Source organism: Xyrauchen texanus, chromosome 2 (genome assembly GCF_025860055.1).
Source record: "Xyrauchen texanus isolate HMW12.3.18 chromosome 2, RBS_HiC_50CHRs, whole genome shotgun sequence".
In the NCBI taxonomy this organism is placed as follows: domain Eukaryota; kingdom Metazoa; phylum Chordata; class Actinopteri; order Cypriniformes; family Catostomidae; genus Xyrauchen; species Xyrauchen texanus.
In genome coordinates, this window is record NC_068277.1 from 306554 (window position 1) to 331448 (window position 24895).

At 32.5% G+C, this 24895-nt stretch overlaps 1 protein-coding gene across 2 annotated transcripts in view; it reads left to right on the top strand.

Annotated features, from left to right (window-relative positions):
* Positions 1–309: 309 nt before the first annotated feature.
* LOC127659761 (protein FAM234B-like) overlaps positions 310–24895 on the top strand; it is a 28566-nt gene continuing 3980 nt past the window's right edge. The window contains exons 1-5 of one of the 2 annotated variants that reach the window (XM_052149718.1): positions 310–404; positions 20710–21125; positions 21195–21311; positions 22276–22470; positions 24656–24771. In XM_052149718.1, the coding sequence (XP_052005678.1) occupies positions 21266–21311; positions 22276–22470; positions 24656–24771 (357 nt within the window). In that variant the 5' untranslated portion in view covers positions 310–404; positions 20710–21125; positions 21195–21265. Of the gene's footprint in view, positions 405–669; positions 807–20709; positions 21126–21194; positions 21312–22275; positions 22471–24655; positions 24772–24895 lie in introns of those variants that run through there. The other variant, XM_052149725.1, reaches the window with a different exon arrangement.

Consider the following 24895-nt stretch of genomic DNA (forward strand, 5'->3'; position numbering starts at 1 on the left):
TGAGATTTCGGTCTTTCTCCATTCAAGTAGATAGAAGCTGCACTGGCATAACTGGAAATAACCTCCTGAGAGCTTCCCAAACATGACCGACAGTCACTTTTTATGGAAATGTTCATATTTTTGATCGGCCTAATGTACCAGATACATATTCTTGTATTATTATTACTATTATTATGATACCCCTGAATATACATTCTGTTGTCAGTTATTTTGGATGCTTTTTGAAGTTGAAATTGTAAAATATTGCAGAAAGACCCCAATGGAGAAGACTTCATTTCCCATGATGCATTTGTTCATATTGGCGTTTGACGCGCGTCGGAGTGTAGCGGCAGCAGCAGCACGCGCGTCGCTGTTATCATCGCGTGCAATGGCTGCAGCTCTGTCTCGCGCGCTTAAATTGCCGGGTGAGTCAAAATAATAATAATAATATTATAATAACGATGGAATTATTTGTAGCGATAAAACGGTTGAGATGTGACCGCAGTGACGGACTTGTTTTGTTTAGTGACGTCAGTGATGATTCATTCTTATTATGACGTTATAACAATATGATGCGTTTAAAAACTCTGCACGCATAATGAAAACATGCGAAGATCGGAGTGTTTGATAATAATAATTACACGTTTAAATGCCATAACGAGCATGTGCAGACGCGACAAAACTACAACGCTCTGGTTATAAACAACGACGCTGTCTCTACACTTCAGTAATAAATAGATTATAAATAACTCAATGTTCAGTAATAATTAATATTCAGCATTACTAGATGAACACACTGTGCTGGGATTGAGTTCCCTAACAACGAGGTATGACATTAATATCACGTTCTATAGATATTTACCGCGTTAATATCACGTTCTATAGATATTTACCGCGTTAATATCACGTTCTATAGATATTTACCGCGCTAATATCACGTTCTATAGATATTTACCGCGTTAATATCACGTTCTATAGATATTTACCGTGTTAATATCACGTTCTATAGATATTTACCGCGTTAATATCACGTTCTATAGATATTTACCGCGCTAATATCACGTTCTATAGATATTTACCGTGTTAATATCACGTTCTATAGATATTTACCGCGTTAATATCACGTTCTATAGATATTTACCACGCTAATATCACGTTCTATAGATATTTACCGCGTTAATATCACGTTCTATAGATATTTACCACGGTAATATCCTGTTCTATAGATATTTACCGCGTTAATATCACGTTCTATAGATATTTACCGCGTTAATATCCTGTTCTATAGATATTTACCGTGTTAATATCACGTTCTATAGATATTTACCGCGTTAATATCCTGTTCTATAGATATTTACCACGGTAATATCCTGTTCTATAGATATTTACCGCGTTAATATCATGTTCTATAGATATTTACCGTGTTAATATCCTGTTCTATAGATATTTACCGTGTTAATATCCTGTTCTATAGATATTTACCACGTTAATATCCTGTTCTATAGATATTTACTACGGTAATATCCTGTTCTATAGATATTTACTGCGTTAATATCCTGTTCTATAGATATTTACCATGTTAATATCATGTTCTATAGATATTTACGCGTTAATATCCTGTTCTATAGATATTTACCGCGTTAATATCCTGTTCTATAGATATTTACTACGGTAATATCCTGTTCTATAGATATTTACGCGTTAATATCCTGTTCTATAGATATTTACCACGTTAATATCCTGTTCTATAGATATTTACTACTGTAATATCCTGTTCTATAGATATATACTACAGTAATATCCTGTTCTATAGATATTTACTACTGTAATATCCTGTTCTATAGATATATACTACAGTAATATCCTGTTCTATAGATATTTACTACGGTAATATCCTGTTCTATAGATATTTACTGCGTTAATATCCTGTTCTATAGATATTTACCATGTTAATATCCTGTTCTATAGATATTTACTACTGTAATATCCTGTTCTATAGATATATACTACAGTAATATCCTGTTCTATAGATATTTACTACGGTAATATCCTGTTCTATAGATATTTACTGCGTTAATATCCTGTTCTATAGATATTTACCATGTTAATATCATGTTCTATAGATATTTACGCGTTAATATCACGTTCTATAGATATTTACCGCGTTAATATCCTGTTCTATAGATATTTACTACGGTAATATCCTGTTCTATAGATATTTACCGCGTTAATATCCTGTTCTATAGATATTTACCACGTTAATATCCTGTTCTATAGATATTTACTACTGTAATATCCTGTTCTATAGATATATACTACAGTAATATCCTGTTCTATAGATATTTACTACTGTAATATCCTGTTCTATAGATATATACTACAGTAATATCCTGTTCTATAGATATTTACTACGGTAATATCCTGTTCTATAGATATTTACTGCGTTAATATCCTGTTCTATAGATATTTACCATGTTAATATCCTGTTCTATAGATATTTACTACTGTAATATCCTGTTCTATAGATATATACTACAGTAATATCCTGTTCTATAGATATTTACTACGGTAATATCCTGTTCTATAGATATTTACTGCGTTAATATCCTGTTCTATAGATATTTACCATGTTAATATCATGTTCTATAGATATTTACCGCGTTAATATCACGTTCTATAGATATTTACCGCGTTAATATCCTGTTCTATAGATATTTACTACGGTAATATCCTGTTCTATAGATATTTACCACGTTAATATCCTGTTCTATAGATATTTACCACGTTAATATCCTGTTTTATAGATATTTACCGTGTTAATATCCTGTTCTATAGATATTTACCACGTTAATATCCTGTTCTATAGATATTTACTACGGTAATATCCTGTTCTATAGATATTTACTGCGTTAATATCCTGTTCTATAGATATTTACCATGTTAATATCATGTTCTATAGATATTTACCGCGTTAATATCACGTTCTATAGATATTTACCGCGTTAATATCCTGTTCTATAGATATTTACCGCGTTAATATCCTGTTCTATAGATATTTACTACGGTAATATCCTGTTCTATAGATATTTACCGCGTTAATATCCTGTTCTATAGATATTTACCACGTTAATATCCTGTTCTATAGATATTTACTACTGTAATATCCTGTTCTATAGATATATACTACAGTAATATCCTGTTCTATAGATATTTACTGCGGTAATATCACATTCTATAGATATTTACTGCATTAATATCCTGTTCTATAGATATTTACCGCGTTAATATCCTGTTCTATAGATATTTACTGTGGTAATATCACATTCTATAGATATTTACAGCGTCAATATCCCGTTCTATAGATATTTACTGCGGTAATATCACATTCTATAGATATTTACCACGTTAATATCCTGTTCTATAGATATTTATGCATTAATATCCTGTTCTATAGATATTTCGCGTTAATATCATGTTCTATAGATATTTACGCGTTAATATCACGTTCTATAGATATTTACGCGTTAATATCATGTTCTATAGATATTTACCGCGTTAATATCATGTTCTATAGATATTTTTACTGCGGTAATATCCTGTTCTATAGATATTTACCACGTTAATATCACGTTCTATAGATATTTACTACGGTAATATCCTGTTCTATAGATATTTACCGCGTTAATATCACGTTCTATAGATATTTACTGCGGTAATATCCTGTTCTATAGATATTTACCGCATTAATATCACGTTCTATAGATGTTTACTACGGTAATATCCTGTTCTATAGATATTTACCGCGTTAATATCACGTTCTATAGATATTTACCGCGTTAATATCATGTTTGTTAATATCATGTTCTATAGATATTTACCGCGTTAATATCACGTTCTATAGATATTTACCGCGTTAATATCATGTTCGTGGACTGGCGACCTGTCCAGGGTGTCCCCCGCCTTTCGCCCAATCTTAGCTGGGATAGGCTCCAGCCCCCCGCGACCCTGTACACAGGATAAGCGGTTGACGATGGATGGATGGATGGATGGATGGATATCATGTTCGTTAATATCACGTTCTATAGATATTTACCACGTTAATATCACGTTCTATAGATATTTACCGCGTTAATATCACGTTCTATAGATATTTACCATGTTAATATCATGTTCTATAGATATTTACCGCATTAATATCATGTTCTATAGATATTTACCGCGTTAATATCATGTTCTATAGATATTTTTACTGCGGTAATATCCTGTTCTATCGATATTTACCACGTTAATATCATGTTCTATAGATGTTTACTACAGTAATATCCTGTTCTATAGATATTTACCACGTTAATATCACGTTCTATAGATATTTACCGCATTAATATCACATTCTATAGATGTTTACCGCGTTAATATCACGTTCTATAGATATTTACCACGTTAATATCACGTTCTATAGATATTTACCGCGTTAATATCACGTTCTATAGATATTTACCATGTTAATATCATGTTCTATAGATAATTACCGCGCTAATATCATGTTCTGTAGATATTTACCGCGTTAATATAACATTCTATAGATATTTACCACGTTAATATCACGTTCTATAGATATTTACCGCGTTAATATCACGTTCTATAGATATTTACCGCGTTAATATCACGTTCTATAGATATTTACCGCGTTAATATCACGTTCTATAGATATTTACCACGTTAATATCACGTTCTATAGATATTTACCGCGTTAATATCACGTTCTATAGATATTTACCGCATTAATATAATGTTCTGTAGATATTTACCGCGTTAATATCACGTTCTATAGATATTTACCGCGCTAATATCACGTTCTATAGATATTTACCGCGTTAATATCACGTTCTATAGATATTTACCACGGTAATATCCTGTTCTATAGATATTTACCGCGTTAATATCACGTTCTATAGATATTTACCGCGTTAATATCCTGTTCTATAGATATTTACCGTGTTAATATCACGTTCTATAGATATTTACCGCGTTAATATCCTGTTCTATAGATATTTACCACGGTAATATCCTGTTCTATAGATATTTACCGCGTTAATATCATGTTCTATAGATATTTACCGTGTTAATATCCTGTTCTATAGATATTTACCGTGTTAATATCCTGTTCTATAGATATTTACCGTGTTAATATCCTGTTCTATAGATATTTACTACGGTAATATCCTGTTCTATAGATATTTACTGCGTTAATATCCTGTTCTATAGATATTTACCATGTTAATATCATGTTCTATAGATATTTACCGCGTTAATATCCTGTTCTATAGATATTTACCGCGTTAATATCCTGTTCTATAGATATTTACTACGGTAATATCCTGTTCTATAGATATTTACCGCGTTAATATCCTGTTCTATAGATATTTACCACGTTAATATCCTGTTCTATAGATATTTACTACTGTAATATCCTGTTCTATAGATATATACTACAGTAATATCCTGTTCTATAGATATTTACTACTGTAATATCCTGTTCTATAGATATATACTACAGTAATATCCTGTTCTATAGATATTTACTACGGTAATATCCTGTTCTATAGATATTTACTGCGTTAATATCCTGTTCTATAGATATTTACCATGTTAATATCCTGTTCTATAGATATTTACTACTGTAATATCCTGTTCTATAGATATATACTACAGTAATATCCTGTTCTATAGATATTTACTACGGTAATATCCTGTTCTATAGATATTTACTGCGTTAATATCCTGTTCTATAGATATTTACCATGTTAATATCATGTTCTATAGATATTTACCGCGTTAATATCACGTTCTATAGATATTTACCGCGTTAATATCCTGTTCTATAGATATTTACTACGGTAATATCCTGTTCTATAGATATTTACCGCGTTAATATCCTGTTCTATAGATATTTACCACGTTAATATCCTGTTCTATAGATATTTACTACTGTAATATCCTGTTCTATAGATATATACTACAGTAATATCCTGTTCTATAGATATTTACTACTGTAATATCCTGTTCTATAGATATATACTACAGTAATATCCTGTTCTATAGATATTTACTACGGTAATATCCTGTTCTATAGATATTTACTGCGTTAATATCCTGTTCTATAGATATTTACCATGTTAATATCCTGTTCTATAGATATTTACTACTGTAATATCCTGTTCTATAGATATATACTACAGTAATATCCTGTTCTATAGATATTTACTACGGTAATATCCTGTTCTATAGATATTTACTGCGTTAATATCCTGTTCTATAGATATTTACCATGTTAATATCATGTTCTATAGATATTTACCGCGTTAATATCACGTTCTATAGATATTTACCGCGTTAATATCCTGTTCTATAGATATTTACTACGGTAATATCCTGTTCTATAGATATTTACCGCGTTAATATCCTGTTCTATAGATATTTACCACGTTAATATCCTGTTTTATAGATATTTACCGTGTTAATATCCTGTTCTATAGATATTTACCGTGTTAATATCCTGTTCTATAGATATTTACCACGTTAATATCCTGTTCTATAGATATTTACTACGGTAATATCCTGTTCTATAGATATTTACTGCGTTAATATCCTGTTCTATAGATATTTACCATGTTAATATCATGTTCTATAGATATTTACCGTTAATATCACGTTCTATAGATATTTACGCGTTAATATCCTGTTCTATAGATATTTACCGCGTTAATATCCTGTTCTATAGATATTTACTACGGTAATATCCTGTTCTATAGATATTTACCGCGTTAATATCCTGTTCTATAGATATTTACCACGTTAATATCCTGTTCTATAGATATTTACTACTGTAATATCCTGTTCTATAGATATATACTACAGTAATATCCTGTTCTATAGATATTTACTGCGGTAATATCACATTCTATAGATATTTACTGCATTAATATCCTGTTCTATAGATATTTACCGCGTTAATATCCTGTTCTATAGATATTTACTGTGGTAATATCACATTCTATAGATATTTACAGCGTCAATATCCCGTTCTATAGATATTTACTGCGGTAATATCACATTCTATAGATATTTACCACGTTAATATCCTGTTCTATAGATATTTATGCATTAATATCCTGTTCTATAGATATTTCCCGCGTTAATATCATGTTCTATAGATATTTACCGCGTTAATATCACGTTCTATAGATATTTACCGCGTTAATATCATGTTCTATAGATATTTACCGCGTTAATATCATGTTCTATAGATATTTTTACTGCGGTAATATCCTGTTCTATAGATATTTACCACGTTAATATCACGTTCTATAGATGTTTACTACGGTAATATCCTGTTCTATAGATATTTACCGCGTTAATATCACGTTCTATAGATATTTACTGCGTTAATATCATGTTCTATAGATATTTACCGCATTAATATCACGTTCTATAGATGTTTACTACGGTAATATCCTGTTCTATAGATATTTACCGCGTTAATATCACGTTCTATAGATATTTACCGCGTTAATATCATGTTTGTTAATATCATGTTCTATAGATATTTACCGCGTTAATATCACGTTCTATAGATATTTACCGCGTTAATATCATGTTCGTGGACTGGCGACCTGTCCAGGGTGTCCCCGCCTTTAGCCCAATCTTAGCTGGGATAGGCTCCAGCCCCAGCGACCCTGTACACAGGATAAGCGGTTGACGATGGATGGATGGATGGATGGATGGATATCATGTTCGTTAATATCACGTTCTATAGATATTTACCACGTTAATATCACGTTCTATAGATATTTACCGCGTTAATATCACGTTCTATAGATATTTACCATGTTAATATCATGTTCTATAGATATTTACCGCATTAATATCATGTTCTATAGATATTTACCGCGTTAATATCATGTTCTATAGATATTTTTACTGCGGTAATATCCTGTTCTATCGATATTTACCGCGTTAATATCATGTTCTATAGATGTTTACTACAGTAATATCCTGTTCTATAGATATTTACCACGTTAATATCACGTTCTATAGATATTTACCGCATTAATATCACATTCTATAGATGTTTACGCGTTAATATCACGTTCTATAGATATTTACCACGTTAATATCACGTTCTATAGATATTTACCGCGTTAATATCACGTTCTATAGATATTTACCATGTTAATATCATGTTCTATAGATAATTACCGCGCTAATATCATGTTCTGTAGATATTTACCGCGTTAATATAACATTCTATAGATATTTACCACGTTAATATCACGTTCTATAGATATTTACCGCGTTAATATCACGTTCTATAGATATTTACCGCGTTAATATCACGTTCTATAGATATTTACCGCGTTAATATCACGTTCTATAGATATTTACCACGTTAATATCACGTTCTATAGATATTTACCGCGTTAATATCACGTTCTATAGATATTTACCGCGTTAATATCACGTTCTATAGATATTTACCGCTAATATCACGTTCTATAGATATTTACCGCTAATATCCGTTCTATAGATATTTACCGCGTTAATATCACGTTCTATAGATATTTACCGCGCTAATATCACGTTCTATAGATATTTACCGCGTTAATATCACGTTCTATAGATATTTACCGCGTTAATATCCTGTTCTATAGATATTTACCGCGTTAATATCACTGTTCTATAGATATTTACCGCGTTAATATCCTGTTCTATAGATATTTACCGCGTTAATATCCTGTTCTATAGATATTTACCGCGTTAATATCCTGTTCTATAGATATTTACCATGTTAATATCATGTTCTATAGATATTTACCGTTAATATCCTGTTCTATAGATATTTACCACGTTAATATCCTGTTCTATAGATATTTACCGTTAATATCCTGTTCTATAGATATTTACCGCGTTAATATCCTGTTCTATAGATATTTACTACTGTAATATCCTGTTCTATAGATATATACTACAGTAATATCCTGTTCTATAGATATTTACTACTGTAATATCCTGTTCTATAGATATATACTACAGTAATATCCTGTTCTATAGATATTTACTACGGTAATATCCTGTTCTATAGATATTTACTGCGTTAATATCCTGTTCTATAGATATTTACCATGTTAATATCCTGTTCTATAGATATTTACTACTGTAATATCCTGTTCTATAGATATATACTACAGTAATATCCTGTTCTATAGATATTTACTACGGTAATATCCTGTTCTATAGATATTTACTGCGTTAATATCCTGTTCTATAGATATTTACCATGTTAATATCATGTTCTATAGATATTTACCGCGTTAATATCACGTTCTATAGATATTTACCGCGTTAATATCCTGTTCTATAGATATTTACTACGGTAATATCCTGTTCTATAGATATTTACCGCGTTAATATCCTGTTCTATAGATATTTACCACGTTAATATCCTGTTCTATAGATATTTACTACTGTAATATCCTGTTCTATAGATATATACTACAGTAATATCCTGTTCTATAGATATTTACTACTGTAATATCCTGTTCTATAGATATATACTACAGTAATATCCTGTTCTATAGATATTTACTACGGTAATATCCTGTTCTATAGATATTTACTGCGTTAATATCCTGTTCTATAGATATTTACCATGTTAATATCCTGTTCTATAGATATTTACTACTGTAATATCCTGTTCTATAGATATATACTACAGTAATATCCTGTTCTATAGATATTTACTACGGTAATATCCTGTTCTATAGATATTTACTGCAGTTAATATCCTGTTCTATAGATATTTACCATGTTAATATCATGTTCTATAGATATTTACCGCGTTAATATCACGTTCTATAGATATTTACGCGTTAATATCCTGTTCTATAGATATTTACTACGGTAATATCCTGTTCTATAGATATTTACCGCGTTAATATCCTGTTCTATAGATATTTACCACGTTAATATCCTGTTTTATAGATATTTACCGTGTTAATATCCTGTTCTATAGATATTTACCGTGTTAATATCCTGTTCTATAGATATTTACCACGTTAATATCCTGTTCTATAGATATTTACTACGGTAATATCCTGTTCTATAGATATTTACTGCGTTAATATCCTGTTCTATAGATATTTACCATGTTAATATCATGTTCTATAGATATTTACCGCGTTAATATCACGTTCTATAGATATTTACCGCGTTAATATCCTGTTCTATAGATATTTACCGCGTTAATATCCTGTTCTATAGATATTTACTACGGTAATATCCTGTTCTATAGATATTTACCGCGTTAATATCCTGTTCTATAGATATTTACCACGTTAATATCCTGTTCTATAGATATTTACTACTGTAATATCCTGTTCTATAGATATATACTACAGTAATATCCTGTTCTATAGATATTTACTGCGGTAATATCACATTCTATAGATATTTACTGCATTAATATCCTGTTCTATAGATATTTACGCGTTAATATCCTGTTCTATAGATATTTACTGTGGTAATATCACATTCTATAGATATTTACAGCGTCAATATCCCGTTCTATAGATATTTACTGCGGTAATATCACATTCTATAGATATTTACCACGTTAATATCCTGTTCTATAGATATTTATGCATTAATATCCTGTTCTATAGATATTTCCGCGTTAATATCATGTTCTATAGATATTTACAGCGTTAATATCACGTTCTATAGATATTTACAGCGTTAATATCATGTTCTATAGATATTTACCGCGTTAATATCATGTTCTATAGATATTTTTACTGCGGTAATATCCTGTTCTATAGATATTTACCACGTTAATATCACGTTCTATAGATGTTTACTACGGTAATATCCTGTTCTATAGATATTTACCGCGTTAATATCACGTTCTATAGATATTTACTGCGTTAATATCATGTTCTATAGATATTTACGCATTAATATCACGTTCTATAGATGTTTACTACGGTAATATCCTGTTCTATAGATATTTACCGCGTTAATATCACGTTCTATAGATATTTACCGCGTTAATATCATGTTTGTTAATATCATGTTCTATAGATATTTACGGCGTTAATATCACGTTCTATAGATATTTACCGCGTTAATATCATGTTCAGTGGACTGGCGACCTGTCCAGGGTGTCCCCGCCTTTCAGCCCAATCTTAGCTGGGATAGGCTCCAGCCCCACGACCCTGTACACAGGATAAGCGGTTGACGATGGATGGATGGATGGATGGATGGATATCATGTTCGTTAATATCACGTTCTATAGATATTTACCACGTTAATATCACGTTCTATAGATATTTACCGCGTTAATATCACGTTCTATAGATATTTACCATGTTAATATCATGTTCTATAGATATTTACCGCATTAATATCATGTTCTATAGATATTTACGGCGTTAATATCATGTTCTATAGATATTTTTACTGCGGTAATATCCTGTTCTATCGATATTTACCACGTTAATATCATGTTCTATAGATGTTTACTACAGTAATATCCTGTTCTATAGATATTTACCACGTTAATATCACGTTCTATAGATATTTACGCATTAATATCACATTCTATAGATGTTTACAGCGTTAATATCACGTTCTATAGATATTTACCACGTTAATATCACGTTCTATAGATATTTACGGCGTTAATATCACGTTCTATAGATATTTACCATGTTAATATCATGTTCTATAGATAATTACGCGCTAATATCATGTTCTGTAGATATTTACGGCGTTAATATAACATTCTATAGATATTTACCACGTTAATATCACGTTCTATAGATATTTACGGCGTTAATATCACGTTCTATAGATATTTACCGCGTTAATATCACGTTCTATAGATATTTACCGCGTTAATATCACGTTCTATAGATATTTACCACGTTAATATCACGTTCTATAGATATTTACCGCGTTAATATCACGTTCTATAGATATTTACCGCATTAATATAATGTTCTGTAGATATTTACCGCGTTAATATCACGTTCTATAGATATTTACCGCGCTAATATCACGTTCTATAGATATTTACCGCGTTAATATCACGTTCTATAGATATTTACCACGGTAATATCCTGTTCTATAGATATTTACCGCGTTAATATCACGTTCTATAGATATTTACTGCGTTAATATCCTGTTCTATAGATATTTACCGTGTTAATATCACGTTCTATAGATATTTACCGCGTTAATATCCTGTTCTATAGATATTTACGCATTAATATCCTGTTCTATAGATATTTACCACGGTAATATCCTGTTCTATAGATATTTACCGCGTTAATATCATGTTCTATAGATATTTACCGCGTTAATATCCTGTTCTATAGATATTTACCACGTTAATATCCTGTTCTATAGATATTTACTACGGTAATATCCTGTTCTATAGATATTTACTGCGTTAATATCCTGTTCTATAGATATTTACCATGTTAATATCATGTTCTATAGATATTTACCGCGTTAATATCACGTTCTATAGATATTTACCGCGTTAATATCCTGTTCTATAGATATTTACCGCGTTAATATCCTGTTCTATAGATATTTACTACGGTAATATCCTGTTCTATAGATATTTACCGCGTTAATATCCTGTTCTATAGATATTTACCACGTTAATATCCTGTTCTATAGATATTTACTACTGTAATATCCTGTTCTATAGATATATACTACAGTAATATCCTGTTCTATAGATATTTACTGTGGTAATATCACATTCTATAGATATTTACTGCATTAATATCCTGTTCTATAGATATTTACCGCGTTAATATCCTGTTCTATAGATATTTACTGTGGTAATATCACATTCTATAGATATTTACAGCGTTAATATCCCGTTCTATAGATATTTACTGCGGTAATATCACATTCTATAGATATTTACCACGTTAATATCCTGTTCTATAGATATTTATGCATTAATATCCTGTTCTATAGATATTTCCCGCGTTAATATCATGTTCTATAGATATTTACCGCGTTAATATCACGTTCTATAGATATTTACCGCGTTAATATCATGTTCTATAGATATTTACCACGTTAATATCATGTTCTATAGATATTTTTACTGCGGTAATATCCTGTTCTATAGATATTTACCACGTTAATATCACGTTCTATAGATGTTTACTACGGTAATATCCTGTTCTATAGATATTTACCACGTTAATATCATGTTCTATAGATGTTTACTACAGTAATATCCTGTTCTATAGATATTTACCGCGTTAATATCACGTTCTATAGATGTTTACTGCGTTAATATCATGTTCTATAGATATTTACCGCATTAATATCACGTTCTATAGATATTTACCGCGTTAATATCACGTTCTATAGATATTTACCGCGTTAATATCATGTTTGTTAATATCACGTTCTATAGATATTTACCGCGTTAATATCATGTTCGTGGACTGGCGACCTGTCCAGGGTGTCCCCCGCCTTTCGCCCAATGTTAGCTGGGATAGGCTCCAGCCCCCCGCGACCCTGTACACAGGATAAGCGGTTGACGATGGATGGATGGATGGATGGATGGATGGATATCATGTTCGTTAATATCACGTTCTATAGATATTTACCACGTTAATATCACGTTCTATAGATATTTACCGCGTTAATATCACGTTCTATAGATATTTACCATGTTAATATCATGTTCTATAGATATTTACCGCATTAATATCATGTTCTATAGATATTTACCGCGTTAATATCATGTTCTATAGATATTTTTACTGCGGTAATATCCTGTTCTATAGATATTTACCACGTTAATATCATGTTCTATAGATGTTTACTACAGTAATATCCTGTTCTATAGATATTTACCACGTTAATATCACGTTCTATAGATATTTACCGCGTTAATATCACATTCTATAGATGTTTACCGCGTTAATATCACGTTCTATAGATATTTACCACGTTAATATCACGTTCTATAGATATTTACCACGTTAATATCACGTTCTATAGATATTTACCATGTTAATATCATGTTCTATAGATAATTACCGCGCTAATATCATGTTCTGTAGATATTTACCGCGTTAATATCACATTCTATAGATATTTACCACGTTAATATCACGTTCTATAGATATTTACCGCGTTAATATCACGTTCTATAGATATTTACCGCGTTAATATCACGTTCTATAGATATTTACCACGTTAATATCATGTTCTATAGATATTTACCGCATTAATATAATGTTCTGTAGATATTTACCGCGTTAATATCATGTTCTATAAATATTTACTGCGGTAATATCACGTTTTATAGATATTTACCGCGTTAATATCACGTTCTATAGATATTTACTCTGGTAATATCACGTTCTATAGATATTTACCACATTAATATCACGTTCTATAGATGTTTACTACGTTAATATCCTGTTCTTTAGATATTTACCGCGTTAATATCACGTTCTGTAGATATTTACCACGTTAATATCACGTTCTATAGATGTTTACCGCGTTAATATCACGTTCTATAGATATTTACCGCGTTAATATCACGTTCTGTAGATATTTACTATGGTAATATCATGTTCTATAGATATTTACCGCGTTAATATCACGTTCTATAGATATTTACCGCGTTAATATCATGTTCGTTAATATCATGTTCTATAGATATTTACCGCGTTAATATCATGTTCGTTAATATCACGTTCTATAGATATTTACCATGTTAATATCACGTTCTATAGATATTTACCACGTTAATATCACATTCTGTAGATATTTACTATGGTAATATCACGTTCTATAGATATTTACCGCGTTAATATCACGTTCTATAGATATTTACCGCGTTAATATCATGTTCGTTAATATCACGTTCTATAGATATTTACCACGTTAATATCACGTTCTATAGATATTTACCGCATTAATATCACGTTCTATAGATATTTACCATGTTAATATCATGTTCTATAGATATTTACCGTGTTAATATCACATTTTATAGATATTTACCGCATTAATATCACGTTCTATAGATATTTACCGCGCTAATATCATGTTCTATAGACATTTACCGCGTTAATATCACATTTTATAGATATTTACCGCATTAATATCACGTTCTATAGATATTTACCGCGTTAATATCACGTTCTATAGATATTTACCGCGTTAATATCACGTTCTGTAGATATTTACTAGGTAATATCACGTTCTATAGATATTTACCGCGTTAATATCACGTTCTATAGATATTTACCGCCTTAATATCATGTTCGTTAATATCATGTTCTATAGATATTTACCGCGTTAATATCACGTTCTATAGATATTTACCGCGTTAATGTCATGTTCGTTAATATCACGTTCTATAGATATTTACCGCGTTAATATCATGTTCGTTAATATCACGTTCTATAGATATTTACCACGTTAATATCACGTTCTATAGATATTTACCACGTTAATATCACGTTCTATAGATATTTACCGCCTTAATATCATGTTCTATAGATATTTACCGCATTAATATCACGTTCTATAGATATTTACCATGTTAATATCATGTTCTATAGATAATTACCGCGCTAATATCATGTTCTATAGACATTTACTGCGTTAATATCACATTCTATAGATATTTACCGCATTAATATCACGTTCTATAGATATTTACCGCGTTAATATCATGTTCTATAGATATTTACCGCGTTAATATCACGTTCTATAGATATTTACCGCGTTAATATAATGTTCTATAGATGTTTACCATGTTAATATCATGTTCTATAGATATTTACCGCGTTAATATAATGTTCTATAGATGTTTACCACGTTAATATCACGTTCTATAGATATTTACCACGTTAATATCATGTTCTATAGATGTTTACCGCGTTAATATAATGTTCTATAGATGTTTACCACGTTAATATCACGTTCTATAGATATTTACCACGTTAATATCACGTTCTATAGATATTTACCACGTTAATATCACGTTCTATAGATATTTACCGCATTAATATCACATTCTATAGATGTTTACCGCGTTAATATCACGTTCTATAGATATTTACCACGTTAATATCACGTTCTATAGATATTTACCGCGTTAATATCACGTTCTATAGATATTTACCATGTTAATATCATGTTCTATAGATAATTACCGCGCTAATATCATGTTCTGTAGATATTTACCGCGTTAATATCACGTTCTATAGATATTTACCACGTTAATATCACGTTCTATAGATATTTACCGCGTTAATATCACGTTCTATAGATATTTACCGCGTTAATATCCTGTTCTATAGATATTTACCGTGTTAATATCACGTTCTATAGATATTTACCGCGTTAATATCCTGTTCTATAGATATTTACGCATTAATATCCTGTTCTATAGATATTTACCACGGTAATATCCTGTTCTATAGATATTTACGCATTAATATCCTGTTCTATAGATATTTACCACGGTAATATCCTGTTCTATAGATATTTACCGCGTTAATATCATGTTCTATAGATATTTACCGCGTTAATATCCTGTTCTATAGATATTTACCTCGTTAATATCCTGTTCTATAGATATTTACTACGGTAATATCCTGTTCTATAGATATTTACTGCGTTAATATCCTGTTCTATAGATATTTACCATGTTAATATCATGTTCTATAGATATTTACCGCGTTAATATCACGTTCTATAGATATTTACAGCGTTAATATCCTGTTCTATAGATATTTACCGTTAATATCCTGTTCTATAGATATTTACTACGGTAATATCCTGTTCTATAGATATTTACCGCGTTAATATCCTGTTCTATAGATATTTACCACGTTAATATCCTGTTCTATAGATATTTACTACTGTAATATCCTGTTCTATAGATATATACTACAGTAATATCCTGTTCTATAGATATTTACTGCGGTAATATCACATTCTATAGATATTTACTGCATTAATATCCTGTTCTATAGATATTTACCGCGTTAATATCCTGTTCTATAGATATTTACTGTGGTAATATCACATTCTATAGATATTTACAGCGTTAATATCCCGTTCTATAGATATTTACTGCGGTAATATCACATTCTATAGATATTTACCACGTTAATATCCTGTTCTATAGATATTTATGCATTAATATCCTGTTCTATAGATATTTCCGCGTTAATATCATGTTCTATAGATATTTACCGCGTTAATATCACGTTCTATAGATATTTACGCGTTAATATCATGTTCTATAGATATTTACCACGTTAATATCATGTTCTATAGATATTTTTACTGCGGTAATATCCTGTTCTATAGATATTTACCACGTTAATATCACGTTCTATAGATGTTTACTACGGTAATATCCTGTTCTATAGATATTTACCACGTTAATATCATGTTCTATAGATGTTTACTACAGTAATATCCTGTTCTATAGATATTTACGCATTAATATCACGTTCTATAGATGTTTACTGCGTTAATATCATGTTCTATAGATATTTACCGCATTAATATCACGTTCTATAGATATTTACGGCGTTAATATCACGTTCTATAGATATTTACCGCGTTAATATCATGTTTGTTAATATCACGTTCTATAGATATTTACCGCGTTAATATCATGTTACGTGGACTGGCGACCTGTCCAAGGTGTCCCCGCCTTTAAGCCCAATGTTAGCTGGGATAGGCTCCAGCCCCGCGACCCTGTACACAGGATAAGCGGTTGGCGATGGATGGATGGATGGATGGATGGATATCATGTTCGTTAATATCACGTTCTATAGATATTTACCACGTTAATATCACGTTCTATAGATATTTACGGCGTTAATATCACGTTCTATAGATATTTACCATGTTAATATCATGTTCTATAGATATTTACGCATTAATATCATGTTCTATAGATATTTACAGCGTTAATATCATGTTCTATAGATATTTTTACTGCGGTAATATCCTGTTCTATAGATATTTACCACGTTAATATCATGTTCTATAGATGTTTACTACAGTAATATCCTGTTCTATAGATATTTACCACGTTAATATCACGTTCTATAGATATTTACAGCGTTAATATCACATTCTATAGATGTTTACCGCGTTAATATCACGTTCTATAGATATTTACCACGTTAATATCACGTTCTATAGATATTTACCGCGTTAATATCACATTCTATAGATATTTACCATGTTAATATCATGTTCTATAGATAATTACCGCGCTAATATCATGTTCTGTAGATATTTACCGCGTTAATATCACATTCTATAGATATTTACCACGTTAATATCACGTTCTATAGATATTTACCGCGTTAATATCACGTTCTATAGATATTTACCGCGTTAATATCACGTTCTATAGATATTTACCGCATTAATATCATGTTCTATAGATATTTACCGCATTAATATAATGTTCTGTAGATATTTACGCGTTAATATCATGTTCTATAGATATTTACTGCGGTAATATCACGTTTTATAGATATTTACGGCGTTAATATCACGTTCTATAGATATTTACTCTGGTAATATCACGTTCTATAGATATTTACCACATTAATATCACGTTCTATAGATGTTTACTACGTTAATATCCTGTTCTTTAGATATTTACAGCGTTAATATCACGTTCTGTAGATATTTACAGCGTTAATATCACGTTCTATAGATGTTTACGCGTTAATATCACGTTCTATAGATATTTACAGCGTTAATATCACGTTCTGTAGATATTTACTATGGTAATATCATGTTCTATAGATATTTACGGCGTTAATATCACGTTCTATAGATATTTACGGCGTTAATATCATGTTACGTTAATATCATGTTCTATAGATATTTACGCGTTAATATCATGTTCGTTAATATCACGTTCTATAGATATTTACCACGTTAATATCACGTTCTATAGATATTTACCACGTTAATATCACGTTCTGTAGATATTTACTATGGTAATATCACGTTCTATAGATATTTACGCGTTAATATCACGTTCTATAGATATTTACGGCGTTAATATCATGTTCGTTAATATCACGTTCTATAGATATTTACCACGTTAATATCACGTTCTATAGATATTTACGCATTAATATCACGTTCTATAGATATTTACCATGTTAATATCATGTTCTATAGATATTTACCGTGTTAATATCACATTTTATAGATATTTACCGCATTAATATCACGTTCTATAGATATTTACCGCGCTAATATCATGTTCTATAGACATTTACCGCGTTAATATCACATTTTATAGATATTTACCGCATTAATATCACGTTCTATAGATATTTACCGCGTTAATATCACGTTCTATAGATATTTACCGCGTTAATATCACGTTCTGTAGATATTTACTAGGTAATATCACGTTCTATAGATATTTACCGCGTTAATATCACGTTCTATAGATATTTACCGCCTTAATATCATGTTCGTTAATATCATGTTCTATAGATATTTACCGCGTTAATATCACGTTCTATAGATATTTACCGCGTTAATGTCATGTTCGTTAATATCACGTTCTATAGATATTTACCGCGTTAATATCACGTTCTATAGATATTTACCACGTTAATATCACGTTCTATAGATATTTACCACGTTAATATCACGTTCTATAGATATTTACCGCGTTAATATCACGTTCTATAGATATTTACCGCCTTAATATCATGTTCGTTAATATCACGTTCTATAGATATTTACCACGTTAATATCACGTTCTATAGATATTTACCACGTTAATATCACGTTCTATAGATATTTACCACGTTAATATCATGTTCTATAGATATTTACCGCATTAATATCACGTTCTATAGATATTTACCATGTTAATATCATGTTCTATAGATAATTACCGCGCTAATATCATGTTCTATAGACATTTACTGCGTTAATATCACGTTCTATAGATATTTACCGCGTTAATATCACGTTCTATAGATATTTACCGCGTTAATATAATGTTCTATAGATGTTTACCATGTTAATATCATGTTCTATAGATGTTTACCGCGTTAATATGACGTTCTATAGATATTTACCGCGTTAATATAATGTTCTATAGATGTTTACCATGTTAATATCATGTTCTATAGATATTTACCGCGTTAATATCACGTTCTATAGATATTTCCCGCGTTAATATCACATTCTATAGATATTTACCGCATTAATATCACGTTCTATAGATATTTACCGCGTTAATATCACGTTCTATAGATATTTACCGCGTTAATATAATGTTCTATAGATGTTTACCATGTTAATATCATGTTCTATAGATATTTACCGCGTTAATAGCACGTTCTATAGATATTTACCGCGTTAATATAATGTTCTATAGATGTTTACCATGTTAATATCATGTTCTATAGATATTTACCGCGTTAATATAATGTTCTATAGATGTTTACCACGTTAATATCACGTTCTATAGATATTTACCACGTTAATATCATGTTCTATAGATGTTTACCGCGTTAATATAATGTTCTATAGATGTTTACCACGTTAATATCCTAATATGTTTACAGTACTCTGTGTTTATGTGTATTTGAATAGGTAAGAAGGGTTCAGATCTGGGCGAGTATGATCCTCTGACGCAGGCGGACAGTGAAGATGAAACCGAAGATGATGATCTGGTTCTCAATTATCCTCGTAACGGTCTGAGTCCAGCGGTCCCGGAGCTGAGGGGATGTGTGAGGGATGGAGAGGAGTTTGATGAAGCTGATGATGAGTTGAGAGTTCAGAGAGAGGGGGTGGGGCATGAGCCAAGGGGGCGGGGTTAGGGCGTGGTCAGGCCGGAGACACTGAGGAGAAGGCGGTGCATGTACGAGGGGTGGTGCGGAATGCTGTGTTTCTCCTGCCGTTGACATGCGCTGCTGTGTTGGTGCTGCTGTGTGCGTTTCTCATTCCCTGCCCACAGGGGACGTTACACAACTCACCGCAGTGGGAGGCAGAGCTCGGAGACGTGGGTGGTGAGTGACTCTCAAACACATAAACAGTCTCAATGATCGACGAATTTCTAAATGTGTTCTTGCTCTCAGGTGTGACATCACCACCTGTTGCATTGTGGGATGTTGACGGAGATGGACAAGACGACGTTTTGATTGGTGTTATGAACATTGCCAACAACACTCAGCCAATGAGCTCTCAGAGTAAAGGTGAGCGCACCACCAAGAACACGAGTCTAGTTTTATAGAATAATAATAAAAAAGTGAAAAAGTGTTGTCTGAAAGTTTAAACAAATTTTAAAAGTTTGAAGTTTATTCAGATATTACAGTTCTTTGCATGTCACTAGCATGTTTTAGCACTTAGCTAGATGTTGTTAACCTGTTTTAGCACTTAGCTAGGCATTGTTGGGAGTGGTGGTGGTGTAGTGGTCTAAGCACATAACTGATAATCTGGTAATCAGAAGGTTGCTGGTTCGATCCCCACAGTCACCACCATTGTGTCCTTGAGTAAGGCACTTAACTCCAGGTTGCTCCGGGGGGATTGTCCCTGTAATAAGTGCTCTGTATAATACATTGGTACTCAGAAGGTTGCTGGTTTGATCCCCACAGTCACCACCATTGTGTCCTTGAGTAAGACACTTAACTCCAGGTTGCTCCGGGGGGATTGTCCCTGTAATAAGTGCTCTGTAAGTCGCTTTGGATAAAAGCCTCTGCCAAATGCATAAATGTAAATGTTAGCATGTAATAGCACTTAGCTAGGTGTTGTCAGCATGTAATATGTTGCTATCATGTTTTAGCACTTAGCTAGGTCTTGTTAACATGTTTTATAATGTTGCTAACATGTTTTAGCACTTTGCTATGTCTTGTTAGCATGTATTATCATGTTTCTAACATGTTTTAGCACTTAGCTAGGCATTGCTAGTGTGTTTTAACACTAAGCTAGGTGTTGTTAGCATGTTTTATGTTGCTAGCATGTTTAAGCACTTAGCTAGGCGTTGCTAGTATGTTTTAACACTTAGCTAGGTGTTGTTAGCATGTTTTATCATGTTGCTAATATGTTTTAGCATTTAGCTAGGCATTGCTAACATGTTTTAACACTTAGCTAGGTATTGTTAGCATGTTTTAGAACATAGGAACTTAAATGACTCTTCTGACCATGTGTGTTTGTGTGTAGAGTACAGTGTGCTGGCAGTGAGTGGCATCAGTGGGCATGTGTTGTGGAGGCGGACGCTCAGAGAGCCACTCATCTCACTGCAGTGTGGACTACAGACAGGAAGTGCTGATCCTCACAACAGGAAACAGTCACTGGAGATGTCTGCTTGTATTCTGATCAGTTCCAGTCATATCATCAGCGTCAACGCCTCTACAGGTCAAACACACAGTCATTTAGTGCTTTATTATCATGTCGTAACATATACAGTCAGTATGTTCAGTGAATGAGTGGCGCGCGGTTGTTCACGCTTGCGGCTCGTGATGCGGCTCTGTTTTCAGCGCTGCATATTAAACTACTGTGAAGTCGCTAACAGGTACAAACAAATGGATTCATTTCAGATTAGGATCTGGATAGGGGCACCGGCAGTGTTGCCCTCTTCCCCATTATGGTTCTGCCCTGGCACCATCAGCAGCTGTGATAAGAGAGGAGGAGGATTGTCCAGGGGTGATGGCGGCAGGTGTGGCACAAACAGGGCATTGAGTAAATCAGACAAATTAGCTGGGAATAAAATTCCCAAATACTTGGGAGTTAATTTTGATAATAAAAAGGTTTTCAGCGATGTGGGCAGGTGTGCTTCATTACATTTATCTATGATTGGGAATGTTTATGTTATTAAAATGAATTATATTCCAAAATTCATCTACCTGCTACAGTCTGTCCCTGTAGATGCCCCCCTCTCTTATTTCCAGCAGTTTGAGATCATAGTGAAGTCCTTCATTTGGAATGGGAAACATCCCAGATTACATTTCAGTAAGTTACATGGGCCGATTGATAAAGAGCAGATGAACCCTAAATGATGTGTTAATAATTCCCCTTTCTGCTGGTCAGAGTGGATTGTGAGGGGGGTCACTACACTCGGTGTCCCGTATGAGAGTGTTGAGGACCTTTGATAATCTGGTTCAACATTTTGGGATTCCAGATCTCAGTTCTTCAGGTGTTTACAGCTGCTCCACCTGCTCTGTACTGTTTTTGGGAAAGGTCATGAGGCATCAGTGTGTTACTCCTGATAATTCAGAGTCTGGGGGCGGAGCTTCAACTTCTCTCAAGAGATTATGGGAGAAAGATTTAATCTTGGTATTGGAGGAGGGGGTGTGAGATAGGTTTCTAAAATACATCGTCTGCATCTAGAGATGGAAGGGTGCGTCTGATGCACCCTTGAAGATTTTACATTGATTCTATTGGACCCCCACTTGATTGTAGAGGCTTGGTCTTAAAGACACACCCACCTGCTGGCGATGCCAATCAGAAGATGGGGACACAACCCATGTTTTTTAGGGGTGTGTTAAGATCCAGAGATTATTTGTGACAATTTGGGCACTCAAGTTTTACTTTACCCCAGACTCTGTATTTTGGGCGATGGGCCGGTCATAAATTTGGGGGATAATCACATTATAAATTGGGTTCTGACCAGTATGATGATTGGCAGGCAAATGATTTGAAGGGGCCGGGAGTCGGACGGAGCGTCCTCGTTCCGGAGTGTGTGCGGAGATGGGGAGGGGGGCAGCTTTCGAGGAGATGGCACATAGAAGGCTGGGGTTTTGTTTGTTAGGAAGTGGGGCAGTTATTTGACATTTTTGGGGGACTCTTGGGGAGGGGATGTGTTGTTTGTGTGTTGTATTTGTGACCACAGGGGTGTCCGTTGGGGGTCAGGGTGGGGCTGGTGATTGGGGAGGGGTATTAGTGGGGGTTAAATGTTCATTCGATGTGTATATGTTGTGTTTTTCTCTGTTGTGCATTTATGAATCAATAAAAGTACTTTATTTATTTACCTGTGAAATTTACATACATGATGCATTATAAAGATAACACAATCATAAATAATATTGACTTATAATAATTCATTTTTACATGTTTCAGTTGAGTACAAATGTAGATTTGACTTTATATGTTCAAGTGCACTTTAAAAATGTATCAATCATTGTAAAAGAATATAAATGCTTCAGTAAACACTGTTATATTCCATTTATCAATACAATACTTACAATTCTATGTTAATGCTGTAAAAATATGTTTGAAGTAAAAGTATGTTACCTTATAGTTAACGGTGAACATCTGTATCATGTCATATTTATAGAGTATTACAATGAATATCAATATTTGTTCGTTCTCACCCGTCACATATGAATATATTTTATTGAAATATGTTTTACTTATTTGTTTTCTATTGTTTCTATTATATTAGTGTCACAATCCCTGATGTGTTTTGTGCTGTTCCATCCTCACATGGAATTGGTTCTGTAATGAAAGGGCAGATGGTCAGTGTACTTTCGGTTGATGAGGATGTGTGTGTGTGTGTGTGTGTGTGTGTGTGTGTAATGTGTGTGTGTAATGTGTGTTTCAGGCAGGACGTCCTGGACCGCAGCTGTCAGTGACGTGAAGTCTCACGCTGTTCTGCTGCCGGATCTGCAGGGAGACGCATTTCCAGAACTACTGATCGCAACACTACCAGCTGACCAGGTCACACTGACCTCTGACCTTCACCACCTCATATTCAACAATGATTTGTTTCATGATGTTCATCTGGAATTAAAAACAAACTGTTTTGCTTGCTACTGTCATGAAGTTGACGTGAACGCTTTCT